The sequence below is a fragment of the Erithacus rubecula genome, assembly GCF_903797595.1.
Source record: "Erithacus rubecula genome assembly, chromosome: 4".
Classification (NCBI taxonomy): Eukaryota; Metazoa; Chordata; class Aves; order Passeriformes; family Muscicapidae; genus Erithacus; species Erithacus rubecula.
Genome location: NC_136686.1, coordinates 13,394,925 through 13,422,586, shown reverse-complemented (window position 1 = coordinate 13,422,586; position 27,662 = coordinate 13,394,925). Strand labels below are relative to the sequence as shown.

The following is a 27,662-nucleotide window of genomic DNA, read 5'->3' as shown; positions in this document are numbered from 1 at the left end:
TCACACCCATAACTCCATTTTTTTCCCAAGGAGTCATTTACTACATGCAAAAGAGGACATAAGCTTTGATGATTTCATAGGAGCACCAGTGCCATGGTCATCATGCTAATTTTATCCACAGAGCCACTGGCAAGTCACAGCACAGGATGCATATTTTATCTGACAGCAATGAAACGTGCATCACGTGCTGGCAGAGTTATCCTCTAACTCTACTTGCTGAAATCTCACTAGTCAAGACAAAGCCATGCAACTTTTTTCTAAACAAATCTAAAGGGTTTGACCAGCATTGTCAAGAATTGAAAGAAGGTCAGCATGGTAAGCTTAGCTCCCATTTCTATTCCATTTCTATTCACTCCTTGACTTGCTGAGAAAGGACTTATACTCCCAGCTCTGAAGTATAACAGAGGACCAAGAACTTGGAAAGACTCAACCTCTGAAACAATTCCACAAGGCTATTAACAACTCCCTTTAAAAATACAGAATATTCAAATGCATTTTTCCCAATTGCAATTCTGCCTTAGAAAACTTCCTAGTCCAGCTGAAAGATTTTAGTCTTTCCTCTTGCAGGAGAATATCCCATACCAGGGGCACTGCATCCCAATTGCACGTGGCACAGCCCTCTGCCACGACTGAGCAGTACTTGTGAGGGGCACACCCATTAAACAGAGCAGCTGGAATCTGAAGGCAAATACACATAAAAGATGAAAGAGTGCTGATCTTTCTTTCAAAGCCTTCCTACTGCCTTCAAACAGATTCTTTGCTTCATATATGAAATTTAAAAAGAGAGAGCAAAAACAGACACTGTGGGGCTGGTAAAGGCAATAGAGCTTTCAATTAACATCCCAGGAGGCAGCCATGGGGCTGTGACTGCCACCAGCATTCTGCAAGGCTGCACAAGACCCTCCATTCAAGATGAGTGTATCAAGCTGGTGGCAGGTCAACAGAGTTCAGCTGCATACAGGTAACAAAAATAAGAGTGGGCTTACAGCCTCTGGGCTGCTGTGTGTCCTTGCTGTTAAGACCACACACACACAGAGCACACAGGCACTGGGCAGAAGCTGGGTGCCTGGAGGAAGAATGTACACCTCCAGTGCTAGAAATTACTTTGTGGTGGGACCTAACCTCCAGCACTGGCAAGGAAGGAGGTAATTGGAGTAAACACACTCCAAGGAATTAAAAATGAAAAGTACATATCTTGTAATCAGAAGCCCAAGAACAGTAAGAAGCTCAAGAAGCCAGCAGCTCTGTCAGGTTTAACTGCAGAGCAATGACTAAATACCATATTTAAGTTTCTGGAGAGCTTACTCCCAAAGCTTCCTGAGAAATACAAAAACACAAAAATAGATGTATTTATGGGAAAAAAATAGGTAGGCTTGTCTAAATATTAACTCAGGAGAGAGGATATTGCTCTTTTTCAACCCTCCCTGAGCCTCTCTACTTGCAAACACAAAAGCCCAGCTCCCTCCCAGGTTGCTGTGTATGCTTCACTCAGGTAAAACCTTTCAAGTGATATCTGCCTGGAAATCCAGAATCTCTTGGCAAATACAACTTTCAAATGCCTGTTTGGGCAACTTGAGTCAAAACTGGCCCCACATCACCTTGTGCAGAGCCTCCCTTTGCTGCCTCTTGCACCTCTGGGTCGAGCTAGCCCTGGGGCAGCGTTATTGTGAAGGCTATGCATAAATGAGAGCTATTAGTGAAGGCAGTAATTAGCCCTTAATTTTTCCAAATCTGTATCATCATGTCAGTAGAAGGGAAATCCAGCCATGGTGACCAGCATAACACACCATGGCCTGTAAGGCTGCACTTCATGATGTTTATCACCTCTAATCCCCAGACTCATCACGAATATTCAGCTGCTCTAAGACAGCAAGATATGCTGGACTTTGGCTGGTCATTTCACTTCTCTGGAATCCACCACTTTACTCCTCTGGAATCCAACTTTGCTGATTAACCTGACATCCCTGCCATCACCACTTATATCTGCATAAACTGCACAGTTATTCTAGGCTTTAAGCCTGTCTAACCAGTTTGTAGGGTTACAGATGGTTTCCAGTGACAGCAACACGCTGCATTTAGCACTGAGATAATTCTGAAGAACTGCATCTGCCACTTTTTTAACACTGCCTTTTACAATGCATGATGAAAGCTTTCATTCCAGATGAACAATCCTGTGAAGGAAGGGATGGAGGCCCAGACACATCCCACTTTCATACTCTCTTCCTTCCCCCCTTTTCCCAAGTCACTGTTATACATTCCCTCCCAGGATCAGGAGGTGTTCTGCTACAAGTTACTTTCTTTTGTCACATTCTAGCTTCTGAAGTCACCAAGAATCTCTTCTCTGCTCCGAGGGAGCTGCAAGGACATTTCCCACTCTACCTTCTCCTCTTCCTTCACAGCAGGTTGAAAGTATCAGAAAATCATTCTTAGTTTACTCTTATAATAATTCCTTAGCATCTTAGTGTACTCTGCCAAGCATGGTACTAGCAGAGCAAAGTGGAAACCCTTCTCCCAAAGCCATTGAGAATGTAACACAAAAATCAGAAAAACTTATGCAAAAAGCAAAAATGCAGCAGGCTAATAAATAGATCAGTGGTCATACAGAGAGGTACAGCACACCCTCCAAGACAAGAGTATTTCTGATAGAGGACTACAGAGAACCATGAGAGAGATTTTACAGAATAATGAGAACAAACAAGAAGGTGCATGTGAAATATTGAAAAGAACAACAGGGGCTGGCTCAAGAGACCCACTGGAGAAAAGGGACGTAGATGTCTTCTGCAAACCAAGCAAGATGTGCTGTGGTAGGAGTAAACAACTGGTGTCAAGAAGTTAGAGGTGTTTATTTTTATATTTGTCATGATCCACGAGATACACGTGCACTTTTGAGCCACAGTCCAAAGCAAGAAGCTGAGAGTATAATTTTCATTATGGTATGAATTCTAGACAATATGAATAGGGCAACACTGCATCCTCAAAGGAGAAACAAAATATGCTGCAAGTCATTCAGACAAAGAGAGAAGAAAGCCTGAACAAGAGATTTAGCTCTCCAAATGGCTAAGAAAATACACATCCTAAGTATTGTCACTTTAGCTTGCTTGAAAAATCTCTTCTCAGGCTTCAGAACAGTTCACCGTTGAATAAGTGATCCTGGCTGCCAGTTCCCTCCCCAGCTAAAATTTTCTACAAACCTCAGAACTCTATAATGAGATGACTGCTTAGATGCATAGCATTGCCCTTTACCTACACTTTCATCAGTCCTTTGCTAGGCATTTTGGCACATGGAACATGTAATTTAGGGAGTCCACACGGTAATTAGCAAAATCCCAGCCAACACTTCTATGTTCAATGCACTAGTTCGGGTAAATTGCAGATATGAACTGAGCATTTAGGTTGCAAAGCACCCATGCATTAAGAAAGACCTAGGAATGTTTAACTCAGTGTCCTTTTGCACATCGTATGCATCTAAAAATAGGAATGTTTTAATAACATGACCAAACACTTTCTCCACAGAATCCATGCTTTATCCAACAAGTAGAATGCATAGTGCTTCACTATTTGAGAAAACATTCCATGTTTTGTTCTTTGCACTGTCTCATGCACAGCCTCACCTCTCCATTACCAAATACAATTCAAATTTGGTTCCCACAGCACTATTTAATTCCTTCCTAGGAAAAAGCTCCACAACCTGAATTCATTTTTCACAGTGGAGTTCAAAATTCAAGTGAGATATGGAGAGACCAAGGCAAAAAAGTAACTAGTAATTTAAAATGGCTAACTGGAGACAACTGGAGACAACGAGAATAGGATTTTTCAGATGATTTTGCCCTGTTATTACACTTGATCAAAATCCAGTATGCACTGAGCTTTCAGGTCAAGCTGTGAGCATCTATCACTGCTGCAAGTTAAACATCAGCATTTCAACTCAGACATCCAAAAAACCCATTCATCACAGACACTCAGGGTTGCTGACACATGCATCTAAGATCTCCTGTGTCCACAACTAAAATTACATTTCTTCAGAAAGCTTTTGTGTGCTTATTCTGTCATCTAGCTAGTGCCTCTTCTCCAAGACCTCTTTAGCATGCATCTTCCACTGCGCACCTCACACACCGTGATGATGACTGCCAACAGAAATTTGCTTCTCCAAGCATGACAGCTGTAGCTGTACTCATTGTGTGTGATTTACACATGAAAAATGCACAACCAATAATGGCTGTGTTTTTACATGTCATAATTAATAGATATAATTTCTGTGATTATAAAAAATCTGTATTTATAGACAGATATAAAAAAATCTACATAGCCTCTTATTAAGACCATGTGCAGCCTTCTAGGATATTTGCATCCCCCAGAAGAACTGCAACATTTTGCTTATTTTCTTGTTCCATGGACATGTTATGGAAAAGGCAGGGTACGAAAAGTGGAACATAAGGTGAAAAATGCTTACTTCAACTGTACAGTTTTTCTAATATCAGAATTCCCAGAAAGCTTTGCTTTCCTTTTTTTATTTCTATCCAACTAATTCTTCTACCTTGTCCAACATACCACCTCCTTTCCTATGAAAAAGTAGATTGTTTCCAACACAAAATTTCACCCTTTATGAGAGATGTACAGAAAAACCGAATTTACAAAAATAACTAGAACGGTGTCCCTTGCTCCCCACATTCGTTTCAGTATTCTTCATTAGAGTTTACAGAGACACTTATTGCTGGATAATTATATTGTATGTGCATTTACTGTGCATTTTCCAATGAAGGAGAGCAGCACTCTGCATCTCACTCTCATTCCTCTCAAGTACAGAGAATGCAAGTATCCAGAAAAACAACATGGGTTTCACCATTTTTGCCTCTACAGTAAAAAGAAAAATAGCACCACTACGTAAACAACCCACATGAAGAGAATTTTTAAGGGGAATAAAACCCCAAACCACCATTACAGATCTCCATCATGGAAAACAGATGCATGCACTGAATGTCCTTTCAAACCACCATGCAAATAAGACCTCCAGAATCATCCTTATCTGTATCACCAGAATGAAGAGGCAACTTTTGCCTCCTCCTTAAAGTTCATTGTTCAAGTGGCAGATAAAGTAACTCAGAGAAAAAAAAAAAAAACTGAAAATTTAAGGAGACTATAGAATATCAGTCAAAGTGCTCTACACAAGTATCAGAAAAGCCATCTCTGAACAGGGTAATGCAGGAAGTTCCCTGATGAGTCAGTGAGTTCTCCAGCCAAGTCTATTTAAATAACCTCCCTCTTCAGCTGTGTTACAGATTCCAACAACAGGATTTCAACTAATTCCTTTCTGTGCAGTTGGTCCTTTTGGACAAACCTTACACTGTCACCAGGCACCACAGGGCTGGATGCACAGCCCACCTGGCTTCTCTACAGCCATGCCATGGACGACCATCTGCAGGCTCAGGCTCAACTCACCACATGTTAATGACACACTTTGATGCAGACTGTGCTTAAACTGCACTGAGGGTCCTTGTGGGAAAAGCTGGCCTTTGGACAAGTGTTCAGCCCTCACCTGAACCCTCCCTCTGAGGGGAGTGCCTTTATACATGGAGCAATAGGATCTATGAGCTCCCACCACAGAACAGCTGCCAAGTGGGAGCCAGCTAACTGCAAAGGGAAAGCACCTCTTGGAAGAGGCTCACATGTTGTGGGGAAAATCTTGATTTGTCAGAGAAGCACCTTTGCACCAAAAACCCCAATGGGCTGCTGATGTATAGACTTTATGCATGTTACTTGCAGGGAAGGAAGTTCAGTGTTCCTAGCTTTGCAGCCTGAGCCTTTCCAGCCTCCCAAAGACAAATTGGACATTTCTGGAGAAATAAATGCTTCCTTCTCTATCCCCTGGGTTCAGATGGTTCATGTGCCCAGCTCTGGTCTCACATATCACTCCCTGTCAGACACAACCCCTGTTTACTATGACTAAAATGCTCAACTCCAATGTCTCTACTTCTCCCCCTCTCCTCTGGGAGCTAAGAGCCCATATTCATGGACAAACAGTTCCTCTTCCAGATTGTCCAGATGGCATTTCCCCCTTCCAGCGCGCACACACGCTCCCACCACAAATAATGAAACCAAAGCCCTCAGAACTGCTGTGACAAAAAAGATACTGTTTGACTACCAAACATTGGGGTTCTTTTAAAAGTGCCAGGAGGGGAAAATTAAATAAAGGGGCAAAGATGAGCAGCAGTGGTACACAGTAATTACAATGCATAGCAGAAATAGCTATTTTCATGACAAATGATCATTGTTCATACCGGCATCCCTTCTTTGACCAGCATGGAGTCCATGTAATACCCACAGATAATTTGCATCACTATCAAAATTACCAAGATAGAAACAAAGACATATCACCTTTGTACACATGGGAGTCAGGCACAGACTGAGGTGGTAGCTAGATTTACATCCTTAAAGTTGGATAACATTAAATGATTTTTTTCTTTTAAGGTATGAGAAAGTTATCCACAGAAGCACTGTGGTCAAATAAAACAGTTCTCTCTCAGGTCTGAATTTTTCTCCTCACATTCCATACAGATGTTGTGAAGACAGATCTGTATTTTGGCTTCAACACATGTGAAATGGACTTGATGCTCACAGTACAAAACTAAGTGAGTACAAGCTGCCAGTGCAACACAACAGAAAAAATGAGATCACAGGTTCCACAAACAGCAGGACTGGAAGTGGGAGGAGTATTCCCATAATAGTTTCCAAAGTTTCTGTAGTCTCTTGACAGAGTTTGAAAAAGAAACTGCAAAGGTCCCTGTACTGAGAAAGACACAGCAATAGCTGTAGGTCCAGAAGATTCCACCTAGGGGGAAACACCAAGGAAGTGCAGTTCATTTAGACTGTATCCAAGCAGCAGTCAAGAGGGAACTTAATCACAGCCTACAAACACCTAGGGAAAGAGGTTTCAGAGAGCAGATGGTTCTTTAAAAGAAAGAAAGGCTATAATGAGCTCTCATCTATGTGTAACTGGAAGCTAAAGGAGGCCAGACTGCAAATAAAGCTGGCAATTATTAATTGCAACCATAAGTAAACGCCCACCCCTAAATCAAAACTAACATTTTTCAGACATGCTGCTGCTCCAGTAGGAGTTACAGAGTTGACACAGGGTGACCAATTGAGATTGTGGACCTTGGACCTTATAGAAGATAAAATATCTTCATATACTCTGCTATCAATTTAGTTGTTCTCATACAGATCAACACTTTCAGGTACATGGTGTGGTGTTGGGGTGTCCTGTGCAGGGCCAGGAATTGGACTTGATGATCCTGATCAGTCCCTTCCAACGCAGAGTATTCTTTGATTCTATGACTTTAACACTGTAGATGTTCACAAGGATTGACTGCTACCTTTCCACATAAAAATCACTCAAATACAGGCCACTTCCACTAAATGGCTTTCTCCTTATTTCCTAAATAAACACACAAAAGAAAAAAAAATTATACAGAAAAAAAGTTGCAGGAGTATGCTTTAAAAAATTGCCAGTATGGCTTTGACAGAAACTTTTGAAAGCACAAGTGAATTTCTTCGTTAATTTCTGTTTTGCATTTTTTTTTAAGTCAGGGCAGTAGAAATTCCCATTTTCCTTGTTCACGTTACATTGATTCAATATTTGGACAAAAACAGTATCAGGACATTGTACCTTTCTATATGCAGACTACAAAAAATAAATTAGGATATGTCATATAACCTACTACAAATAATAAAACTCTTACGACTGACAAATACATCACATATACACATGTATATTATGTGTGTGCATACATATGGATATATATATAAAATCTATGAAGACCAACCTGAGCCTCAAGCCCAGAGGTGCCTCTGTGCAGAGACAGCACATGACACTGATTACTGCTTGTGAACTCCAAGGGAGTTTCGTAGCCCTGCCTGAGACGAGGGATGGATTTATTGATGAAGGAAGAAAAGTGCGAGCCATGGTTTTGGGGGTTTTGTTTTGTTTGTTTGTGGTTTTCCTTTTTGAACCGTGTAGGGAGATAGACTTGAAGTTTAAAAGATGAAAAAGAAAATTCTAATTTAAAAGCACATTAGAGAAAAACCATAACCCCAGCAGTAAAAAACACAGTAACAATGCAAGTTACAGTCTGGGGCCAGCCCCAGTTTTGGCATAGATAGGAGTAAAACAGAAACAGACCATTTCAGCAATCAGTCTGTCAAACCTTCAGCCAAGACAAGCCTCTTCAAACCCCAAAGTAACTTCAAAGCATTCCTGAGCAGGAAAGCACCAACAGGAGCGGCAGGTGAGGACCCAGACTAGTTTCAAAAGCAGAGTCCTCAGGGGACTGGGAAAGGAATACACCCAGCCACCTGGGCACAGTCTGAGAGACACAGCATACAATCACTGGTCAGCTGTACACTGTCTGTGCCCTGTCAAGCTCACAAAGAGAAAAACAGCAGAATAATCAAACACATACCCACCATGAAACATCCCCAGCAGCTGAACTGATCTCAGAGGATGAAGAGCCCCACACAGATGCTGCAGGCTCTGCTGTCACATTCCTGCTAAACACCAGACCCCCAATATTACCTGTACTCAGCTGTCACCTATGCATCTCACATGTCCCAAACAAGGGACAGCCACAATCCCAAAGTCTGTGCCCATAGCTAACAAGATCAAGCATGACAGGGCAAGGAAGGAGCCTACACTCACATCTCAAGTCACAAGGAAAATAACCAGAGTGCCTGCTGAAACTTGGGTCTTTACCATGCTCTGATTGTCTGACCCACAGCCCTCCCTTTCTAAAAGGCTGCAGAGATTGGACAACTGAGGACAAACCTGCACTGACCATAACAGAAAATTAGGCTTCTTTCCCTATATCTTTACAGCTGTCAGAAATGAATCTGTGCCTCAAAAGGCTTCAATGAGATCTCTCTAATCCATCAGCCCTATTCTCAGTCTGCCCTCCCAGCTTCTTCATGCCCTTTCAAGAGCATTTTCCACTCCACAGCTATCCCCTGTCCTTCTCCACAACCACTCTAAGTTGTTTCAAAAACCTCAGGGCTCAAAACTAGAAAGCAGAAACCTGGTGGGAGAGAGGTGGCAGTGCAGCTGGTGTGGATAGTTTGCACACAGGACACAGGCTCTTTTTTCGTGTTGCTGCCTGAAGCACTCCCCAGGCCATATGCTTTATTCACCAGTTCAGGCAAACAGAAGTGATTAGCCACCTGCAAGCAGGCAGGTCAAGCCTGTAAATCTCTCTCCCTCTGGTATCTTTAAAGTTTGTGCAAAACTGAATCTAAGAGCAGTTTCTCGTCATGGGGAAAAACCAAATAATGTGTTAAAGCCAGATGTCTTGTACTCATGTGCTTTAAAACTGACACCTTCAGGAAGCCCACGCTAGCAACAGGCTGCAAGTACTCAAAAAAAGTTATTCTGTACAAACCTGGGGAAATGGCAGAAGAGTGCCAGTGTCTGGACCTTGACTTTATGGACACTTAAATGTGTTCTCACATTGAACTCAACAGGACTTCTCGGTAGAGTAGAACCAGGCTTATGAGTTTCCTAAGTTTTACAGTTCTAGCTCCTTTCAGAAAAAAATTTATATAAAATTTACAATTACAATAGGTCAATTCAGCAGTTGCAGAAATTATGGTAATGGCCAGGCAGTGGCCAGCAGAAATTACAGGTCACAGCAGAAATTACTCATTCCCCTGAAGGAATGGGCAGGAAAACCGAGTCAAAGCAACCAATCACTCCACCATAACAGCTGAGAGGAAACATTAAATAACATTTTCAATAAGGCTGTGGGAGACTGGGGGGAAAAAAAACAAAAGAGGGAAACAAGACACTGAATTGCTGAAACCTGTCTTGAAGATCATGTGCTGAACAAAGCCGGCCTTTTTCTCAACCTCCCTGCATGCTGAAGCTCAAAAACCATGCCTCCCCATGGAACAAGCATGAAAACAGTACAAGAGCTCACCATTTGCCCACTGGGATGGGTATTTGGAGAATGTAAATTTTTTAACATTGTATATATGTCTCTCAGCCTCTGCCAGTCCACAAAGTCCCTCCCAGCTTCCCAGCAGCAGAGGATCATGCTGGAGCATATGAACCTCCCTCTCCACTCTCTACTTTCTGGTCCTCAAAAGGACACTGGTGCTCCCAGTATCTGTGCCCTTACCCCACCAAGGGGACTGGCCTTCATTGGAGTTGTCAGGAGCACTGTACCTTCACTGCCTAAAGCAGAGATGCTTTCAATCTTCAGTGTCCAGCCCTGCAGTACTGCAATTCACAAAATCATCATTTCCTGCTCTCACAGATTCAAGGAATGAAAAACCACCAGGGTGATGCCTTTGAGTATCTCTCAGACAGACAGGTTCACTCTAATAGTGCAATTTCCTCAAGTATTTCTCTGAGCTTCACTGTTTTGAAGTCCAGATGCAGAAAGGTTGTGAGCATGATTCTAGGGTTAAGATTAAATAAAATCCCAAACCCCAAGAACAACTCCTCCTCCTTTCTTATGAAACACTGCAGAGTGAACCTAAGACTAAATGTCTTCCATTCATTTTCTATTTTTAAACCCACTTGTTAATGTTTCTTGGCTTTTTAAAACACCCTTTGACTACAGCTCTATTACAGTGGTCTCAGCAGTATAAATTTCTTCAGGAATTTTTCCCAAAGGAAACTCCCCTCATTTTTAGCCTAATTTGAAGCTTCTCCCTGTTAACTTCCAGAAAAACTTGGTTTCTGATGTTTCTTTGCTTGTTTTCCATTTCAGAATTAATACCTCCTGTATGCATTAATTTAAAAATATTCACATGAAAATGCTAGGAAATATAAAAACTGAAGATTTTACACAGATTATGTTTCTCAGTAATTTCCAAAAATCCTGTTCCCCACTGAAATCCTTCCACAGATTTTATTAAATGTCCTCTTGTAAAATCTCTAAAAGATTTCATCTTTTTCCAACAGAGCACTTTGGGTTACAATCTGTCAGCCTTTGAAACCTGTCTGGTGGATCTTCACAAACAGCTTAGATAGTCAATGCTTAGCTACAAGCACTTATCTCTCTCCCTTTTATTGTCATGCAGCTTAACACTCCACTGCTTTGTACTGTAAAAGCCAACGGTGAAGATATTCCAATTATTAGGAGCTGAAGTCTAGCATTGCAATTACTCCTTATAGTTACCAGATATTCATGGTCTTGTTCCTCCACCAACCACTTCACATCAGAACAAGAGGCTGGATCTCCTCATCCCACTGTTTTTGTCTTTCCCCTTCTCCCCCTCCAGATGTCTATAACTCCTGAATCACAGATAGCTTCTAGAAATGCTATGGGTTTTCACCATTTTCTATGCATCATCATTCTCCACAGCCACAGTTCCACCAGGAGCATTTCATTACTGCATTATCACAACAAATGAAGATGGGCTTAGTGTGTTATACCTTCATTAAAGTTGTCATCAGTCGAGATGTGGGTCAAGGGAGACTGGGGTCGAGAGTCCCCACAGAGGGAATAGCTGTGTTCAGCCTGGATGAGGGGTGCTGGGGATGCTGGAGATAGTTCCACTTCCATTATTTCATTCTTCTCAGACAAGAAGGGATCATTCAAGAGCTGGCCTAAGACATCAGGTGAAAATTCATCCAGGAACTCTGTGAAGTGCTGTGGAGACAGAAAGGCAGGGGAAGGTTTATCTCCTTGTCTGTCTGTCATGCCAGCCACAGGAGAGATTAGATCAGAACAATTCTATATGTGCCCTGGTCATCTGTACCAGTCAGCAGCAGGATCTATCAGCCCTGTCTAGCAACCTCCTCCTCCAATCACTACTTCAAGCTGAAGAGCTACAGCTAGAACAAAAGTCCTCTCAGAGGCATACATTACAACAGAAGAGCCCGTCATTAAACTGCCACAAAAATGGAAAATGGAAGCATGGTACTCCTGTCCTGAAGCACTCTCCTCCCACCACACCAAAGATACTCACTACCAAAAAGGAGAAAACACATTTCGCCCAGACGGAGTGAAAGATCCTGCAGGATCTATCACCAGAATATATTGTGTGCAGAATAGAATATAGGGGGTTGATGTTCACTGAAACACAGAATCAAAATAAAACACATTCCAGCACAGACTGACACCACATATGACTATTTTAGCTATGCAGAACATTGTGTGCTCCATGAAAATGGTCCACACACATTCTCAGCCAAGCAATTAACACATTTGCTGTAAAATGGGTTTCCTGATAGATTTATGTATCAATTTTAGAAGTAGCATTCTACCTAGAGCCCATATCCAGCTTCCAGGCCTCAGAGCTAATGCTACTGACAGCCAGTACTAATTACCACTTTGTCTATTGCATTGAATTCATTACACCAGCAGCACATGTTAGATGTGTATTTAACAGAGTAATTTCATGTTTGCTTATTATTCAAAATGAGCACAAAGCAAACCTTGCAATCTATTTCCTCCAAACTCCAATGCAGTTCCCATCAATAGCCAAAAACTTTCCCTTCATCTTCTTTCCAATGTCAGAAAACTACATCTTTCAGTGATGAAAAATCCACACTGCAACAAATCACTCCTGCTCATCTCGTTCACACAAAGAATTCTATTTTTGTATAAAAAATACTTGCACAGTGAATTGTAATGAGATTTTCTGAACAATAAGGCATTGTCCACCATCTTATATAGAAATCTTTGTTGGCTGAGGCATGATGTTATAAAAGTCTGTTTGTTTTTTGCCAGCAGTATTGATCTTGGCTCTTCATCGTGCTCTCTCCTGCAGAAACAAACACTGAAATTCAAGATTCAGCTTCCTGTAGGCTAAATTGGGGATTAAACAAGTCAATATTGTATAAACCCACAAGGGAAGCAGTGTGCTCACACGCTCACATTTCACAGCTCCAGCAGCACCTGTGACTTTGAAGCCTCATACTGAAAAGCTGCTTCTCACAGAGCTCCCTGGATGTTCAAGCACCTCTTCCAAATGCTAACTGTGCCATTTTTCAAAATCAGTAGGTCTTGAGTCAATTCAACACTAAGGAAAATATTGACTGAATACAGGCAATAAACAGAGGACCACAGCTGCTATGCTGGGATAACAAGCTATCTCATGAAAAGCCTTTATGGCAAAACAGATTTGTAGCCTCATATTTACTTACTGTAAATGATAACACTAATAACACTTGGAAGACTCTGCAAGAGGGTCATGACCACCCTAGAAAGCCTTTTTTTACTTTAATTTTGATACTCACAGACTCGCTAACACTTCACAACCAGGTGCTTCCAACAAGGGTAAAAGTATAAACTACAATACCTCACTATGCAAAGAAGAAAGAAAAAGGATGCACAAGAGTATTGAGCATCCTGGTAAATCATCAAGGACACTGAGTAAAAGCATTAATGTTTAAACAAGGCACAGAAATACTTCCCAGCTATGAAAGAAGTCAAGGATGAATATACAAAAAAGCAGGGCCTTTCTTAGGGACAATGTTTTTCCCTCCAGTCTACGTATTACTTTTCATTTAGAGCAATGGCAAGAGTCAATTACATTTGTTTACATATTTTCCTAAAGCTGGAATATTTCCTTCTTTCTAGTTCTTGCATTCATTAATCTGACTGATGAGTAGCAGATGCTGGAATAGGGCTGCTACAGTATTTGTACCATGGATTCCACTTTATCATCAGCATCATCCAATTTCAAAATGTCATCCTTGAAAATGTCATACCTATGGGTTGACTTAGTCTGACACTATGTAGATGATATAACTTAACAGACTCAGCTAAAAGAAACATGGCCACAGGCTACACAGCTATTTTTGGTAAATTCATAAATAAAGAGTTTCATTAGCCTTCTGTCTATCACTGTTTTGATATGAAATAAAAACTTATCAAATGTTATTTTACTTTTCCACTTGACTGAAGTTAAGTCCATCAGATTTTATTTATTTTTTTCCTTCCTGAATGGGGAATTTTCCTAAAACCACTTTACGAAAAGCAAAGGAGGAAACAAACATTCAACTTCAGAAAACCAGAGAGAAAGAGGGCCTGGGGTGGGGAATGATGTTCAATATGTTAGCCAGTATTTGTGCTTTTCTCCTTTTCAGGTGCAGCTGAAAAGCAGCAAGCTGCGAGCAAGAAAAGAACATGCATTTGTAACAGAATTGTCTGAGAGCAAACAAACGGCTGGTTTCTAAAATTATTTTCTAGTTCCATTATAATTTTCAAATTTATTTTTAATGGTCTGTGATATAACATTGTACACTGGCCAGTAGAGACTGCCACAGGTCAGACTGCCACAGCTACTGAACTCAGCAGACAATTTTAGAGATCTGGACTTCTCACTCTGATTAAAAATACCACAGATTCCTTGATTTACAGGAATCTTTCATTTGCTATACACTACAACAGTGAATGCTTCAGAGCCAGATCACTTTTTATCCTTAATAAAACAATTGTTTAATTGAAAGTGGCTCCATTTGCTTAGAGAACTAAAGAAGAAAAGGCATCTGAGCAGCAACTGAAGCAGAAACCATCTGGGGGCAGCCAGACCCCCAGCTCCCCAAAACTTCCACCTACACCTAAGCTGCTCCTTCTGTCTTTTCAAAGCACATTTTCCTATGTCCTATTCCTACTCCTCCTCCCCGTCTCTGCTTCCAAATGCACCTCAACAGGCACTAACCACTTCCATAGCTGGAAAGCCCCAGAATAACCCTCAATTTTGACACAGTAGCAACGACCCCTGCTCAGGAACAGGAAAGATCAATTTGGGAAGGAAACTTAAGACTTTGACCCTTAGAACCTGTATATAAATTTGCTTGCAAAATAAAGAAATTCTGTGTCTATGGTTTTCAGCTGGGCATCTTTCACCCAGAGAGTCCACCTTTACAAAAATTTAAAATCAAAGGAAAGAGCACTCGCACTGAGAATCTGCCTTTTCTTTCTTCTTTTCCTTTTTGTTGTTAATACCTCTGTAGACAACTCAGCTGCCAGCTTCCTGCTATCCTCACACCCCCACTGGCAACCCCAGCACTAACTGCAGACATATGTTAGTACCAGGAGTCTGTTTGAATTATTAAAATACTCTCACCACATAGCAAAGAGATATGTTCAGCTGGGATTTTAACCTTTGTAAAAAGTCAGGGATTTAGGACAGATGTAACCTTATCTTCCACCTCCCCTTCCCCCAGAGCCCTGAAAAGACAAACAGAACAGCAGCAGTCCTGTTTACATACGTAAAGTAAATTGCAGCCCTGAGGAGTTTCAGCATTCATCTGGCTGGACATTGGCTCATGCTGACATCCTGGGTGCTTCTGGGGAACACAGACACCTCTGACATCACTTTGCAATAAACAGAGGAAAGCTCTCACATCCCGGTGCACGGCGGATTTTTGGATAACTCTTTGAAAGTAGTATTTGGCTGCAGACTAGCTCTGCTGTGGGCTGCAGCTCTCCATTGCATCTACCTGTTCCACACAAAGGCCCTTTTCTCCAACTGCCTCAGTGACCAGGGTTTTTTTCCTTCTTGTCTGATCAAATGAAGATTTGTGAAGCAAAACACTCAGGTTTTGCTGGGTGCAGGGCAGTGCTGGCTCCATTAGCTCAAGCCAGATGAGAGCAGCACTAGCCTCCTAAGTTGGTCATTTGTAGAGTAAGACATTACCATGCCTAAAACTAAAGTCATCTTCAGAAAACTGACATTCTAAGAACTCATTAAAAAATGAATGCAGAGAAGTCAAGAAGCCCACATGACACCTTCCAATTATATTTAAATTTTTAAACAAATAGCTGAGCCTGGAAAATGCACTACATCAGCACTAAGTCCACCTTCTCCAGCAGAGCCATGCCAGAGGGGAGATACAGTGACAGCATCTTCTGCATGCTGCAAAAAAAGCCCATCTCTCCCAGCAGACCAGGGCAAAGCAGCCATGCAACATGCCAGGGTTATAACCACACACAAACTCAAAATATTACCCTCCTGGGAGCTAGTGGCTCTCTCCTGGCTCATCCCAAAGTTCCCCCATCCTGGAGGGATCAGTCTCCCCTCTACAGGAGGAACTGTCAAGTCCACAACAGGCACTTATAATAAAAAAAAAAATCCCATCATCTACCTGTAGCTACAAGCAGCCTGGGTTTTATGTCTTTATTTTACTGTAAAATCATTGAATATCTACTCAGAAACTATACTGAAATTCCCTCATTTGTGGGAGAATATGAAGAGTAGCACAAAATTGGTATTTGAAACCACCAAAGAGATCCACTGTAAGAGCAGACACAATTGTTTGGACTCTTAACCAGCACTGACTCATTTTAAGCACTAAAAAAATGTGGACAGATTAAAAAAAAATCCATTAAGCGAATAGCATACAGGTTGCATCATGAGCAAAACAAATGCTAGGAAATTCAGAGCTAATAGATTTAGCTAGTAATTAGATGGTAATTAAATCTGCACATCTTCCCAACTTGCTCAGGTTACACAGCTGGAAATGCTGAAGTTCATGCTGAGCAAATCTTATAATCCACCCCATTATGTACACATGTATGCACACATTTCCATTCCAAACACTCAAATACTTCCACCCCATCAGCAAAGAAGAGATGCACTTTTTGAACTTATCAGGGGGATTTTTCAAGAATTGTGTTTACTCCTTTGCCATCTGTCCTGGTTTGAAAGACAGGAGTCCTTCCCTGAGATGAAGTGCAAACCCCGCGCCCCCCCCCCCCCCCCCCCCCCCCCCCCATTATTAGAATTTTAGAATCAGGGGCTCTCAGGCAGAGATATGGGGATAGGAATAACAGCTCTTTACTAATATATCCAACCAGACAAACAAAACCAACATCAGCTTTCGGCCGCAGACAGCCTTTTCCTGCGCTCAGCACCGCTGCTGGGGCAGGGCAGGGCCCACGCAGCTGCTGGGATGATATCGGCAGCATCCCAGGTGGGAGAAGGGATGGAGGAGGAACTCTCCCGCTCCCCGTGCGGATCGCGGCGCTCGGCTGGATGCTCACAGGTACAGGCTGCAGGGGGAAGGCAGCAGTGCAGGGTGTGGCAGCAGAGAAGGCGGCTCCCGGCGTTGGGATGGCGGGGACAGCAGGCAGCAGCGCCGGGCACCTTCCTGCGACCCCGCCAGCGAGCGACGGCGCAGCTCCCCACAAACACACATCTTTCACCCCGCACGGTGAGCGGCGTTTCCCTCCCCTCCCTTTTGTCACCAGCCATCCATGAGCTGGGTGCAGCCAACAAGTTTTCTTAGTATCACAATGGGGAAAATTCCAGAGAGAGAAAAAGGGGGAAAAAAACCCCCAACCTCCAACACCTTCCTTCTTCCAAAATATTCTTTCACTTTCTTCTTTAACAATCCCCACCAAAAATTATTTTGTATTTAAAAAGATAATTAAAACCTAAATGAAACTCTTAAATAGAGAGGCCTAAATCTGGATGAAAAGAAAGAAAAATAAAAACCAAAGAAAGAAAGAAGCCCTTGTGCAGCTGAGGCAAGTTCAGTCTTTTAAGACCACTGTCTGCAAGATGAGAAAAGGATGCTATTGCTCATTCCTAGCCCAAGCCTTTCGGGAGTCATGAAAAACAGGAAAATACTTCTCACACTCCCCTACTCTTCTTCCAGTGTATAGCTCTTGGATCTAGTCTAACTTTTCAATAGGCTGGGTGCATGTTTTGCTACTTCCCATCCTCTCCTCAAAAGCCAAAGCCAGAGAAGTGAGTCACTGGGGCCAGAGCAGTGAGTCAGTGAGCTGGAAGCCATTCAAAAAAGCTCTTCCCATGTGAGTCCCTGAGACCTCAAAGTACATTATTAATTCTGTGTTGCAAGTAAGCATTTGGATTAAGCTCTCAGGTCAGATATAACTGTTCTTTTGCTCTGTCCCAGCTTTTCCTATCCCCACTCCCCCATCCCTTATTTTTTTGCCAGCCTGAGCAGCATGAGCACAGAACACTGAACCTGCTCATTACTTCCCCTCACCATGCCCATGCCCTTCCCCTCACCCAGTGAGCAGCAGGGTCACAATTCTTTACCCCCAGTGATTGCAGAGGCTGCAAGACAGGCCTGACTGATCCATCTGCATCTCACAAGCCACCAAGAGCAGGGAGGGGCAAGCCTCTCCTTGCCACCTCCACCTAGTGTGGCTCACACTACACAGGGAGGGGAGCTCAGCTTCCAAAACTGTCACTGGGGTCTCCAGTGATTGCTGGCACCCACACAAGATACCTAAAGAGACTGGTTACGTATTAAAAGTTGGGTAATGATTAGGTTGTTTTTTTTTTTCCCCAGCTATGCTCCAGCCATGCAGTGCCAGTCATAAATGTTTACTATGAGATAATATTAATATGCTTGGTTACACCCCAGCTACATCTCCAAGCTCTATGGAAGCAACTTGCATTTACTTCAAGTTTTACATCAAACTAGTGTGTCCCATGTAACTCACAGGATTAAGCAAAAAAAGATAAACAGTGAAGAAAGTTTTCAGATTGTAAGCAAACTTTACAATTCAATGGTGGGCATTTATGGCCTTCTTTGCTGCCCAAGAGCTCATCAGGAGGGATAACAAATTTTGTTCTAGCTGTTACACAGCTAGTTCAACTTACAGCCTGTTGGGGGTTGAGTGTTTTTCTGTTACTGTGTCAATTGAAAGAATTTTTCCCATTATCATGCCAATGGAACTGGCCGGGCTACAGCCAGGGTCCCTGATGGGTCCAGACAAAGGGGGTGGGTGGGGAGGGCCCCCGGAGGGGCCTCTGAGGCTTCCGGGAGGGCACTCGTGTTTCCGGCGAGCCGGGAGGAGGACGCCTGGGATCTTCAGCTGCGTGGCCGAGCACAGCAGAGCCAGACCCTCTGTGATCACCTGCCCTGCATCTGCCCCGTTCCAGCCTCCTGCCTCTGCGGACACAGCTGATCCCCCGGACACACACGGTGAGCGAGGAGCCGCCGCTCCAGCCCGTTCCCACCGAGACCGGCGTGGCCGCTGCCGCCCCTCCCCCCTCCTTCCTGCCTCCGTTTCCCGCTTGCCTTTTGGCAGATCCAGGCTCTGGACTAAGCACAGAGACAGCGTGCTTGCATCTAAAGGGACTGACACCGAGTTACCTATTTCGTTCTGTTAGCAATATTAACTGTTATTGTTTTCTGTTTGTATAGTTAGATATATTAGTAAAAGAGCTGTTATTCCCACCCCCTTATCTCTGCCTCAGAGTCCTTGATTCCAACAATCATAATACTTGGGGGAGGGGAGTGGAACCAAAGTCTCTATTCCAAAGGGAAACTTCTGCCCTTACTGGCAGACACCCGTCCTTTCAAACCAGGACACAGCCATTTTTAAAAGAACATGGTTGCTCCAGTTCCTTCTTGATAGGAGACAGATCTTAACAATACAGGAGATTTAAACTATTTGGGCACACTGCACTAGTCTTCATTTAACATCTTCCCTCAACATGAAAATGGGAGGGGATGAAAGTAAAGAAAATACATCTCAGGCCTCATGTAACAGCATCCCTTGTTGATGGGTACATATGGCTTTAAACACAAGCCCTGTGTAAAGGGCACAGCCAGCACAGTTCCTTTATTTTAAATAAAATCCACTAGTCTTGCATGCATCTTAGAGATCACAGAATATCTCAAGTTGGAAAGAAGCCATAAAGATCATCAAATCCAGCTCCCAGCTGACTTTGGAATGGTAGCAGGAAGGAGGGCAAGATAACCACAAATACTGCAAGGAGACCTCAGAAAAAACATCATTTCACTTCTAGGTTCCTTTTAGTGCTGTGGGCCTCCTACAGGATACAGATGCTTTCCAGTTCAGCTGTTTAATGTTCAAAGTGTTCTCCACAGCCTCCTCCCTGAGGACCAATTAGTATCTTTCAAAGGAGGATCTTTCACTAGTCTGACTGGTGTAGGTAGAAAATAACTTATGCTCTATCAGCAGCGCTTGCTAGTCCTGACTGACAGGACACTTGACATTTAAAATTAAAATCCTTATTTTTTCCTTCAAAACAGTTTCTTCTTTAACATTTACAAAGTTGAAATGGTAGTGTTCCAGCCTGCTGGAGCTATCGTTCTTTCTTTTTCCTTACACTGGCTGCATACCTACATACCACTCATCAAAATCCTGCTCTTTAGTTAAAGCTGTCTGTCATTACAAAATAAGTAAGGCTTTATGATCAGTATTGGCAGCTTAAAGACAGATTGAGCATTTTATTTCACAAAGAGTTAGTAGTCTTAGTTTTACAGATTTATAGTATGAGGGGCGTATTCTAATGCACCATTTGTTTTTAAGAACAGAAAGATAGAAGCTAAGGCATGAAAAAGACACAAATGTAAGCTCCTCATGTTTATTTAGGCACTCCTCAGTTTTGAAGAGTCAGATTATCAAGTGTTTAAATGCAGACATTCTGAATTGATTATGAAAAATATGAATTAGCTTTTAAAAAAGCTACCAAGAATTCATACACATAATGGTTGAAATTGAAGATGTGTGTATAGTCTTAAGAAGAAAAAACACACCACATACATATAACCTTTATTGAACTCAAGGAAGAGGTGCTTGAGCACAATGGAGGGAGAAAAAAAAAATGGAGTGGTTTTGTGAAACAAATGTGAAGAAATCAACAGTCATACTGCCCTACCCAGGAGGATGAACTGTCCAACTCTCGCAGAACTCAAGGATCAGCAGCCTTTGGCTAGCAATGACCTGAGCTGCCACAGGGTTTAGACCCTGCCCAGCAGGACCTGTGCCTCTATCACACAGATATCTACTATCAGGGCAGAAGGAGAAACACACTGGCAGGACTGTGTTCAGTGCTGCTGTAACTGAGGGTTACATATTAAGTACTGTGCACTAAAAATTTTGGTTTTGTGTCAAATACTATTTCAGTGTGTGATCTCACTAGACAGGGAAACAACCAACCACACTGAAGAACGCCTTTCCAAACAAGCCCTCTACACCTTACTTTCAGTAGGAAATCCTGTGGTTTGATCAGACGTACCTCACCCTTCCCATGAGTTTGCACTGAGCCCAGACACCATGGATGCACACAGAACTAGGACTTCATCACCAGCAGCAGGTTTCATCAGAGACTTCCCATTCCTGACTCTTAAAACGTTTCCAGTCTGCAATTTTGCAGCAAGTTTCATGTCAAACCTGCTACTGTACAGAAAGCTAATGAAGAGCAGTGTGACAGTACATGATGATGACAACACCAAGAAAATCTCTACCCTGTACCTGGAAGAGAACAGGCTTTTGAAGCCATGATATTGGAGCTGCTTCAGATAAGCCAGTCCTGCCAAATGCATCTCACAGCAAAAAGCTTCTCATTTTAAAGCCACCCTCAGTGGTCCTCTGTACCACAAGATGGATACTTCAGGACACCCACATTGCACTTGTACAGCCTTAACTCTGCAGAAATTCACACAGGAACCCAGAAATGGTTTTGGTACCTCACTTTGTATGGACCAGTACTTCTATCAGCACTAGCACTCTAGGATGCTTCATCTGAGGGAAGACACATTTCATTTCATATCAAAACAAGAGTGTGGGTGGGTCACTTGGTTTTCACTTGTGACAAAGGCAGACGAGGCTTGTTTTGAAGCCCTGCTGAAAACCGCAGAAAGGAAAAATGGAGACAGGATATGAACAAGATCAAATAAATATACACTTATAAGCATGTGTAGCATGCATCTGGACAAATTATTTTAAGATACCCCACTGAGAACTGGTATTGCAATTTCCTATGACAAACCTTTTGTCACAGTGCCAGTAAACATCACTTCACTCAGTTTTATGAAAAATAAACAAATAAACCATGAGTGGTACTGGACTAAGGTTCAGGACCCAAGAGTGCAGTAGATGGAAACATCTGTATCCTAAGACCAGGTCTTAAAAACAAACTTGTTTGCTTATTTCTCCTCTCTGCTTCCTTCCAGAGATGTAGGAACTTGTGAAACGGGTTATCTAGCAAGAGGTTTGCTGGCTCCCTCTCCTCTTGAGTCCTGAGAATACAGGGGACACTTTCAAAACAGTGTTGCCATCATTTATTTGTGAACTGATATTTCACCTTATTTTTTCAGCCCTCTCCCACTCAGAGCACTCTCCTTCATCTCTACCTCCTCTCTGTACCTTCCATTCCCAGGCCTTTACTCCCAAGCAGGTGAGAGGCCAAGCTACTCATCCCCTTGCAGGACATAATGAAGAATGGCAGAACTGGGAACCAAGCTGAGGTGAAGACACTGGAGGAGCAGAGCCAGAAAAGCAAGGAAGCAGAAGGAAAACAACAGGAAGAGTCCAAGTCACAGCACCTGGAAGGGATAAAATAAGCCAATGACACATAAGCAGCATACTAGGATTATGCAAGAACTTCCTCCATACCCAGCTGTGTATTTTTGCCAAATGTCATTGCTTTCGTGCCTTCCCATTTAAATCTCAGCATATTACAGTGTTCACTCTCATGACTGCTCTGGACTTTCTCTCATTTGCTCCTCCCCACTGAAAGGCAAAACCACTGCCATCTCACCATGGCAGGTGAAGAGAAAACCACCCAGAGAAAACAAACCTGCTTACCACGGGAACATAGATATTATCTATCTGAGCTACTGTGAGAAAGGAAAAATTACCAAGAATTAACATAAATCAGAATCTAAAAATCAAGAAACTGTTAATAGAAAATGCAATTCCAAGGGAAAAAGATTACTTCTGAGTTTGTCAGGGTCCAGAGGAATACTAATTATAGATCAGGCCATTGCTTGGCTGCAGTTACTGGGGGAGAAAAAAGAAGATCAAAACATTTATTTGAATATTCCTGGGAGCGGGTGGTTCTGAATTACTGCTTTTTATATAAGACCAGATGATACAGCCATCCCACAGGATGGTAATGAAATTACTTTTATCCCAACAATAATGGAAGAGAATATAAAAACACCTACTCAAAGTTGGCCATTTTAATTAGCAAACCTAAAAAACTTCAATCTGAAAAGTCTAAATACAGCTTCTAAGGAGCTCTTGAAACTATTTTTAGTAGGAAACAATACTAATGGACTGTAAGAAATAAAATTAAAATATTTAAGTGTAAACAGGGTGGCCAAAGTAACACCAAGTTAACCTAACTACTGTTCATTTCTGATGAAGGGAAGAGATGGAAAAGCAAAGAGTAGTAAAGAGCCCAAGAAATTCCACAAAGAAGTGAAATCTAATTTATGCTTATAATTCCACAGTAATTGATAATCAAACTTTTTAAATTTTATCTCATTTTGAAATAATATTATAAGCTTAATACCCCTTGTAGTGTAACCAGCCATAAACAAGAGACATGTCTTAAGTGAAGCTGAAGGTAAAAAAATAAAAATAAAATAAAAATAGAAGTATCTTATGGTACAAACAAAAGGCTCCAAGTCACACTTGAGCAACTGACAATCAGAAGCCAAGACCCAAGGATTTTGGGAGAGACATGGCTGAAATATCTGTGAGACAGGTATCACAGGCACTGGATCCTGGGGAGGGATTACTGCAGTTGTGTGCTCAAAATGCATGCAAAGGCTCCAAGTGCAGAGACCCTGCTGTACTTCGGGTTCAGCCCCTCAGCCAGTGCTGGGGTTTTACACAGTTCCAGGCACAGCCAAGCACTGGGGATCTTGCATGGCCATCCCATGCTGTGGGGCCAGCACCCAAAGAGCAGCAGGGAGGTATTGTAGAAATATTGCCTTTTTTATTTTTTTAGGACTTCTAGTTTGTACTTGTTTCTTAAATGAGAAACTTCTTTCATAGTTAAAAGAAGTGTGCCTGTAAAATTCAACCCCCAACTGCACCTTTGTACTGCAGCCTCACACCAATCACACAACCTGCTGCACAAGTCTGTGCTCCCTGCAAAACTCAGAGCACAGCACTCTGAGGACTTCAGAAGACAGAGGTGTGAAGCACAAACTTCTACATGCTCACGATTGATGCAACTGCTACAGGCCATAGCCAGGCCCCACTCCTATGCCACCAAATTTCAAAATAAAAGGAAGTTGAACAGCTGAAGAAAGTTCAGAGAATCACAAGAATCACGACATAAAAGGAAATCCTGCCTCAAAATAAAAGCAAATAGGAAGAAACGAACGTATTCAGCTTATCAAAGAGGAAACAACTGCAGAACATGAATGTTCCTAAGTCATGAAACAGAATAAGACTTAAGAGGACAGCTCAACCAGCTTGCAGCTAGGTTTACCATCTGGAACTAGATCCATTATTGTGGTTCACAGTATTAAAAAGAGAGAACAATCAATCACAAAGGAACAGTGCCAATTCTTCGACCCAAGCTATTCTTAATTGAAGACTAGAGGCTGCCCTAAAAAGATATGCAGGAATTCAAACAATCTGGGGAAGTTTTATAGCCCTTGACTTACATAAGGTTAAAATAATTAATCACAATTGTTTCCTGTAGCCTTCTGGCAGCAAAACAGGGCTGTTTACTAGAATGGCAGTGTGTTCTGGAGAAACTGATGCAAAGCCAAAGCTGGGAAACCTGCTGATGCAGCTTTGCATTCCTGTATTTAGATAACTTGATACCCTTATCAGGAAGGCAGCAGGGGAACACAGTTCAAGAATGCAGGTTTAAGAGCAAAGGTTGTCCATGTTAGACACTACACCCCACTCACAAGCTGCTCCACACAGCAGTCAGCAAACTTCAAATGGGCAGTACATCCCACAGTGTTAGCCCACTGAAAGTCTTCTCCCTTGTTTATTTTTAAGGCTGGGTTCTCCAGCTCTGCTGCACAAGTGAGTCACTTCCCACCCCACACCAGAGGGCTGGTGAGGGCTGCAGACGCCTCCCAGCCAGCTGGGAGAGGGAGCCCCTACCACTTGCCATCACTGCAAGAGACTCAGCTCAACAGCGAGCAGGGAGAGGGTCTCAGAGGAATGATTTGGCAAGCTTGCATTGGACTTCAGAGTTTCTCTATCAAAGAGACTGAAAACACAAACACATACATAAAAACTATCCCACATCCTTCTGAAATTGACTTGTTCCTCAGAATCGGAGGGGCAGCTGCAGCCACACCACAGCACAAGCAAATAGTTGTTACAAACTGAAAGGACTCACAAGCACTGCAATCATTTTCAGAGTCTGCATTTGATTTCCACACCCAACAGATGGCTAGTTTCACTGCTGACGGGAGATTCCCGAGAAGTCCAGGCAAGAGGAATGCTGAAGTGCATGAGGAAATTAAAAGGGAATTTCCATGTGAAGGGATTTGCCTCAAAAGAAGTCGTTTAGCAGTTGCTCATTTCAAAATCTTTTTAAGTCTTCTAGTTAGTAAAGCTGCATGTCTCTGGGCATCTCTTTCAAGGTATATCATCCTTTCCAAGTACCAAGTTTGCAGCAGCAGAAGGCTACCCATAACAGAGAAATCAAAGGCAATTAACTTTATTCTTGCTTTAAATCTGACAAAGAGCACAAACACAAGTACATAATGTGTAACCACGTTCAAACACCAAGAACAAGGTTACTTGTGCTTTTATTTTACATTGGAAATAAGCTGCCTTTTTTTTTTTAAAGTTTTCAAAGCTTTTTGAGTTTGATAAAGAAAAGCTTTAAAACCAACCAGCTGACAGGATGAAAGGAGAGGGAGGCATATAAGGAAAGGAGAAGCTTCATCCAGTTTTAAAGATGAATTACAAGATTAACGCCAGCAGGCAATGTGAATTTCTCACACTGAAGCAGAAGGTGCTCCAGCCAACACCTCCAGCCAGCACACACACACAGAGCCCTTCACAGCATCCTCCCCATCCACATCTCCCAAACACTAATGCACAAACAAAGCCTTCACTTGCAGCACTGAAATTTAATTAATTGGATATATTGAGCAAGTCAGTGAGCTGTGCAGCATAGAAGATGCCTCTCCTGAGACTGTAGAAAGAGCCAGCCAGCATCCTGGGGACACAGACAGTGCAGGGAAGTATCAGACATTGCATAAGCACAGGCACACGTAATTGCTCATTCCCGCTATTCCAGCCAGTGCTAGGTCAGACCCTAGCCAGCCACGGCCAAGATCTATTCCAGCTATTCAGAGGTGGCTGAGTGCCTGAATGGGGGAGAAGGGAGGGGAGGCCCAGTCTGGGGGTGTGCCTGGGAAAGGACATGGCACCTGTCCCAGCTCCCAGCCAGCCCCTCCAGAGGCCCCTCAGCCCCTGTTTGTGCAATCATTACCTCACAGTTTAAAAGCAGAGGGAGTAGGATGAAAAATGTGGTTTTTCCAGACTTTATCAACACATTTTCCATCTTCTAAGGAAAGAAATATGGCCTAGTGGTTAGAGGGCTGGGCAAGAGCTGCTGTTACACACAGCCTGGACCTCTTGTCCCCTGAGGCAAAGGCGTCCCTTTACCTTCACCCTTTGCCATGTGCCCAAGGGCAGTAAGGTAAGGAAGCAGCTGATACTCTCCAGTCACAAGGGAGGCATCATAAAGGTAGTGGCATGGAAGATTGTATCGCATTCAATGCCAAAATTATCAGTAAGAAAACCAAAGCCAGCTGGGAGACAGAGAAAGCCTCGTGTTGCAGGGCACAGAAGGGGCACCGCACCAAAGCCAGGAGTGAGAGACACACACACCAAGCACTTGCTCTTGTTTAGGCTGGAAAATACATTTGAGACCATCAAGTCCAACCCAGAATCACCAAGTCCAACACTGAACTTTGTCTTTTAAGTGCCACATCTGCACATCTTTTAAAAATTCCCAGGGATGGTGACTCAATCCCTTCCCTAGACACCCTGTTCCAGTGCTTGACAATTCTGCTCATAAAGAAAATTTTCCTATCATCCAATCTAAAACCTCCACCGGGGCAACTCGAGGTCAGTTCTTCTTGTTCTACTGTTTGTCACCTGAGAGAAGAGACCCACTCCACATTGCTATGACTTCCTTTCAGATAGCTGTGCAAAGAGAAAGAAGGTCACCCCTGCACCTCCTTTACTCTAGACTAAATAGCCCCAGTTTCCTCAACTGCTCCTCGTAAGATTTGTGCTCCAGATCCTTCACCATCTCTGTTGCCCTTCTCTGGACTTGCTCCAGCATCTCAGTGTCTTTTCTGTGGTGAGGACAAACACTGGATTCAAGATGCCAACTCACCAACGCCATATACAGTACTTCAGGCTCTGAGGGCTACCCAGAGGTAAAGCTCAAGCTCAGGAACTCAGAAATCAAAATCTGCATTCCCATTTCAGGCGTTGTGATTTCTTCCATGCAGCCTGTAAGCCACCTGTGGCACACGGCCACACGAGACCCCACTGCCAGGTACCAACCCAGCACAGCCTCCTACATTACACAGCTCAAGCAGAGAGCACCCAAAGGGGGGAAAACTCTCCCAGAGTTAAACGAGTCTGTTTGGCTCTAGGGAAACACAAGTACAGAGCCAGAAAAATAATCAGGGGAACCTTGTACTGCTTATCAGCAATGTGTAACTCCAGAGCCAGTCAGGACTATATATACACAGATTTATATACACATGTATGTGTGTGTGCATGTCTGTGTGTCTGTGTGCTTGTGTTCCTGTGTGTATTAAATATAGATCATTTTTTAACATGGCACCATTGGCTGTGTAACATTTTGGATGAGCACCTGCTATAGACCATCTGGGCTGGGAGAAAGGGAGACCAATAAGCTATGGGACTCTTGAGGAATTTGAAACTTGCAGTGGATTTTACACA

At 42.8% G+C, this 27,662-nt stretch overlaps 1 protein-coding gene across 2 annotated transcripts in view; it reads right to left on the bottom strand.

Annotated features, from left to right (window-relative positions):
- CREB3L2 (cAMP responsive element binding protein 3 like 2) overlaps positions 1–27,662 on the bottom strand; it is a 68,559-nt gene that overhangs the window by 18,672 nt on the left and 22,225 nt on the right. For both annotated transcript variants that reach the window (XM_079305107.1, XM_079305108.1), the window contains exon 2: positions 11,429–11,645. In XM_079305107.1, coding sequence (XP_079161233.1) covers positions 11,429–11,645 — 217 coding nt within the window. The remainder of the gene's footprint in view (positions 1–11,428; positions 11,646–27,662) is intronic.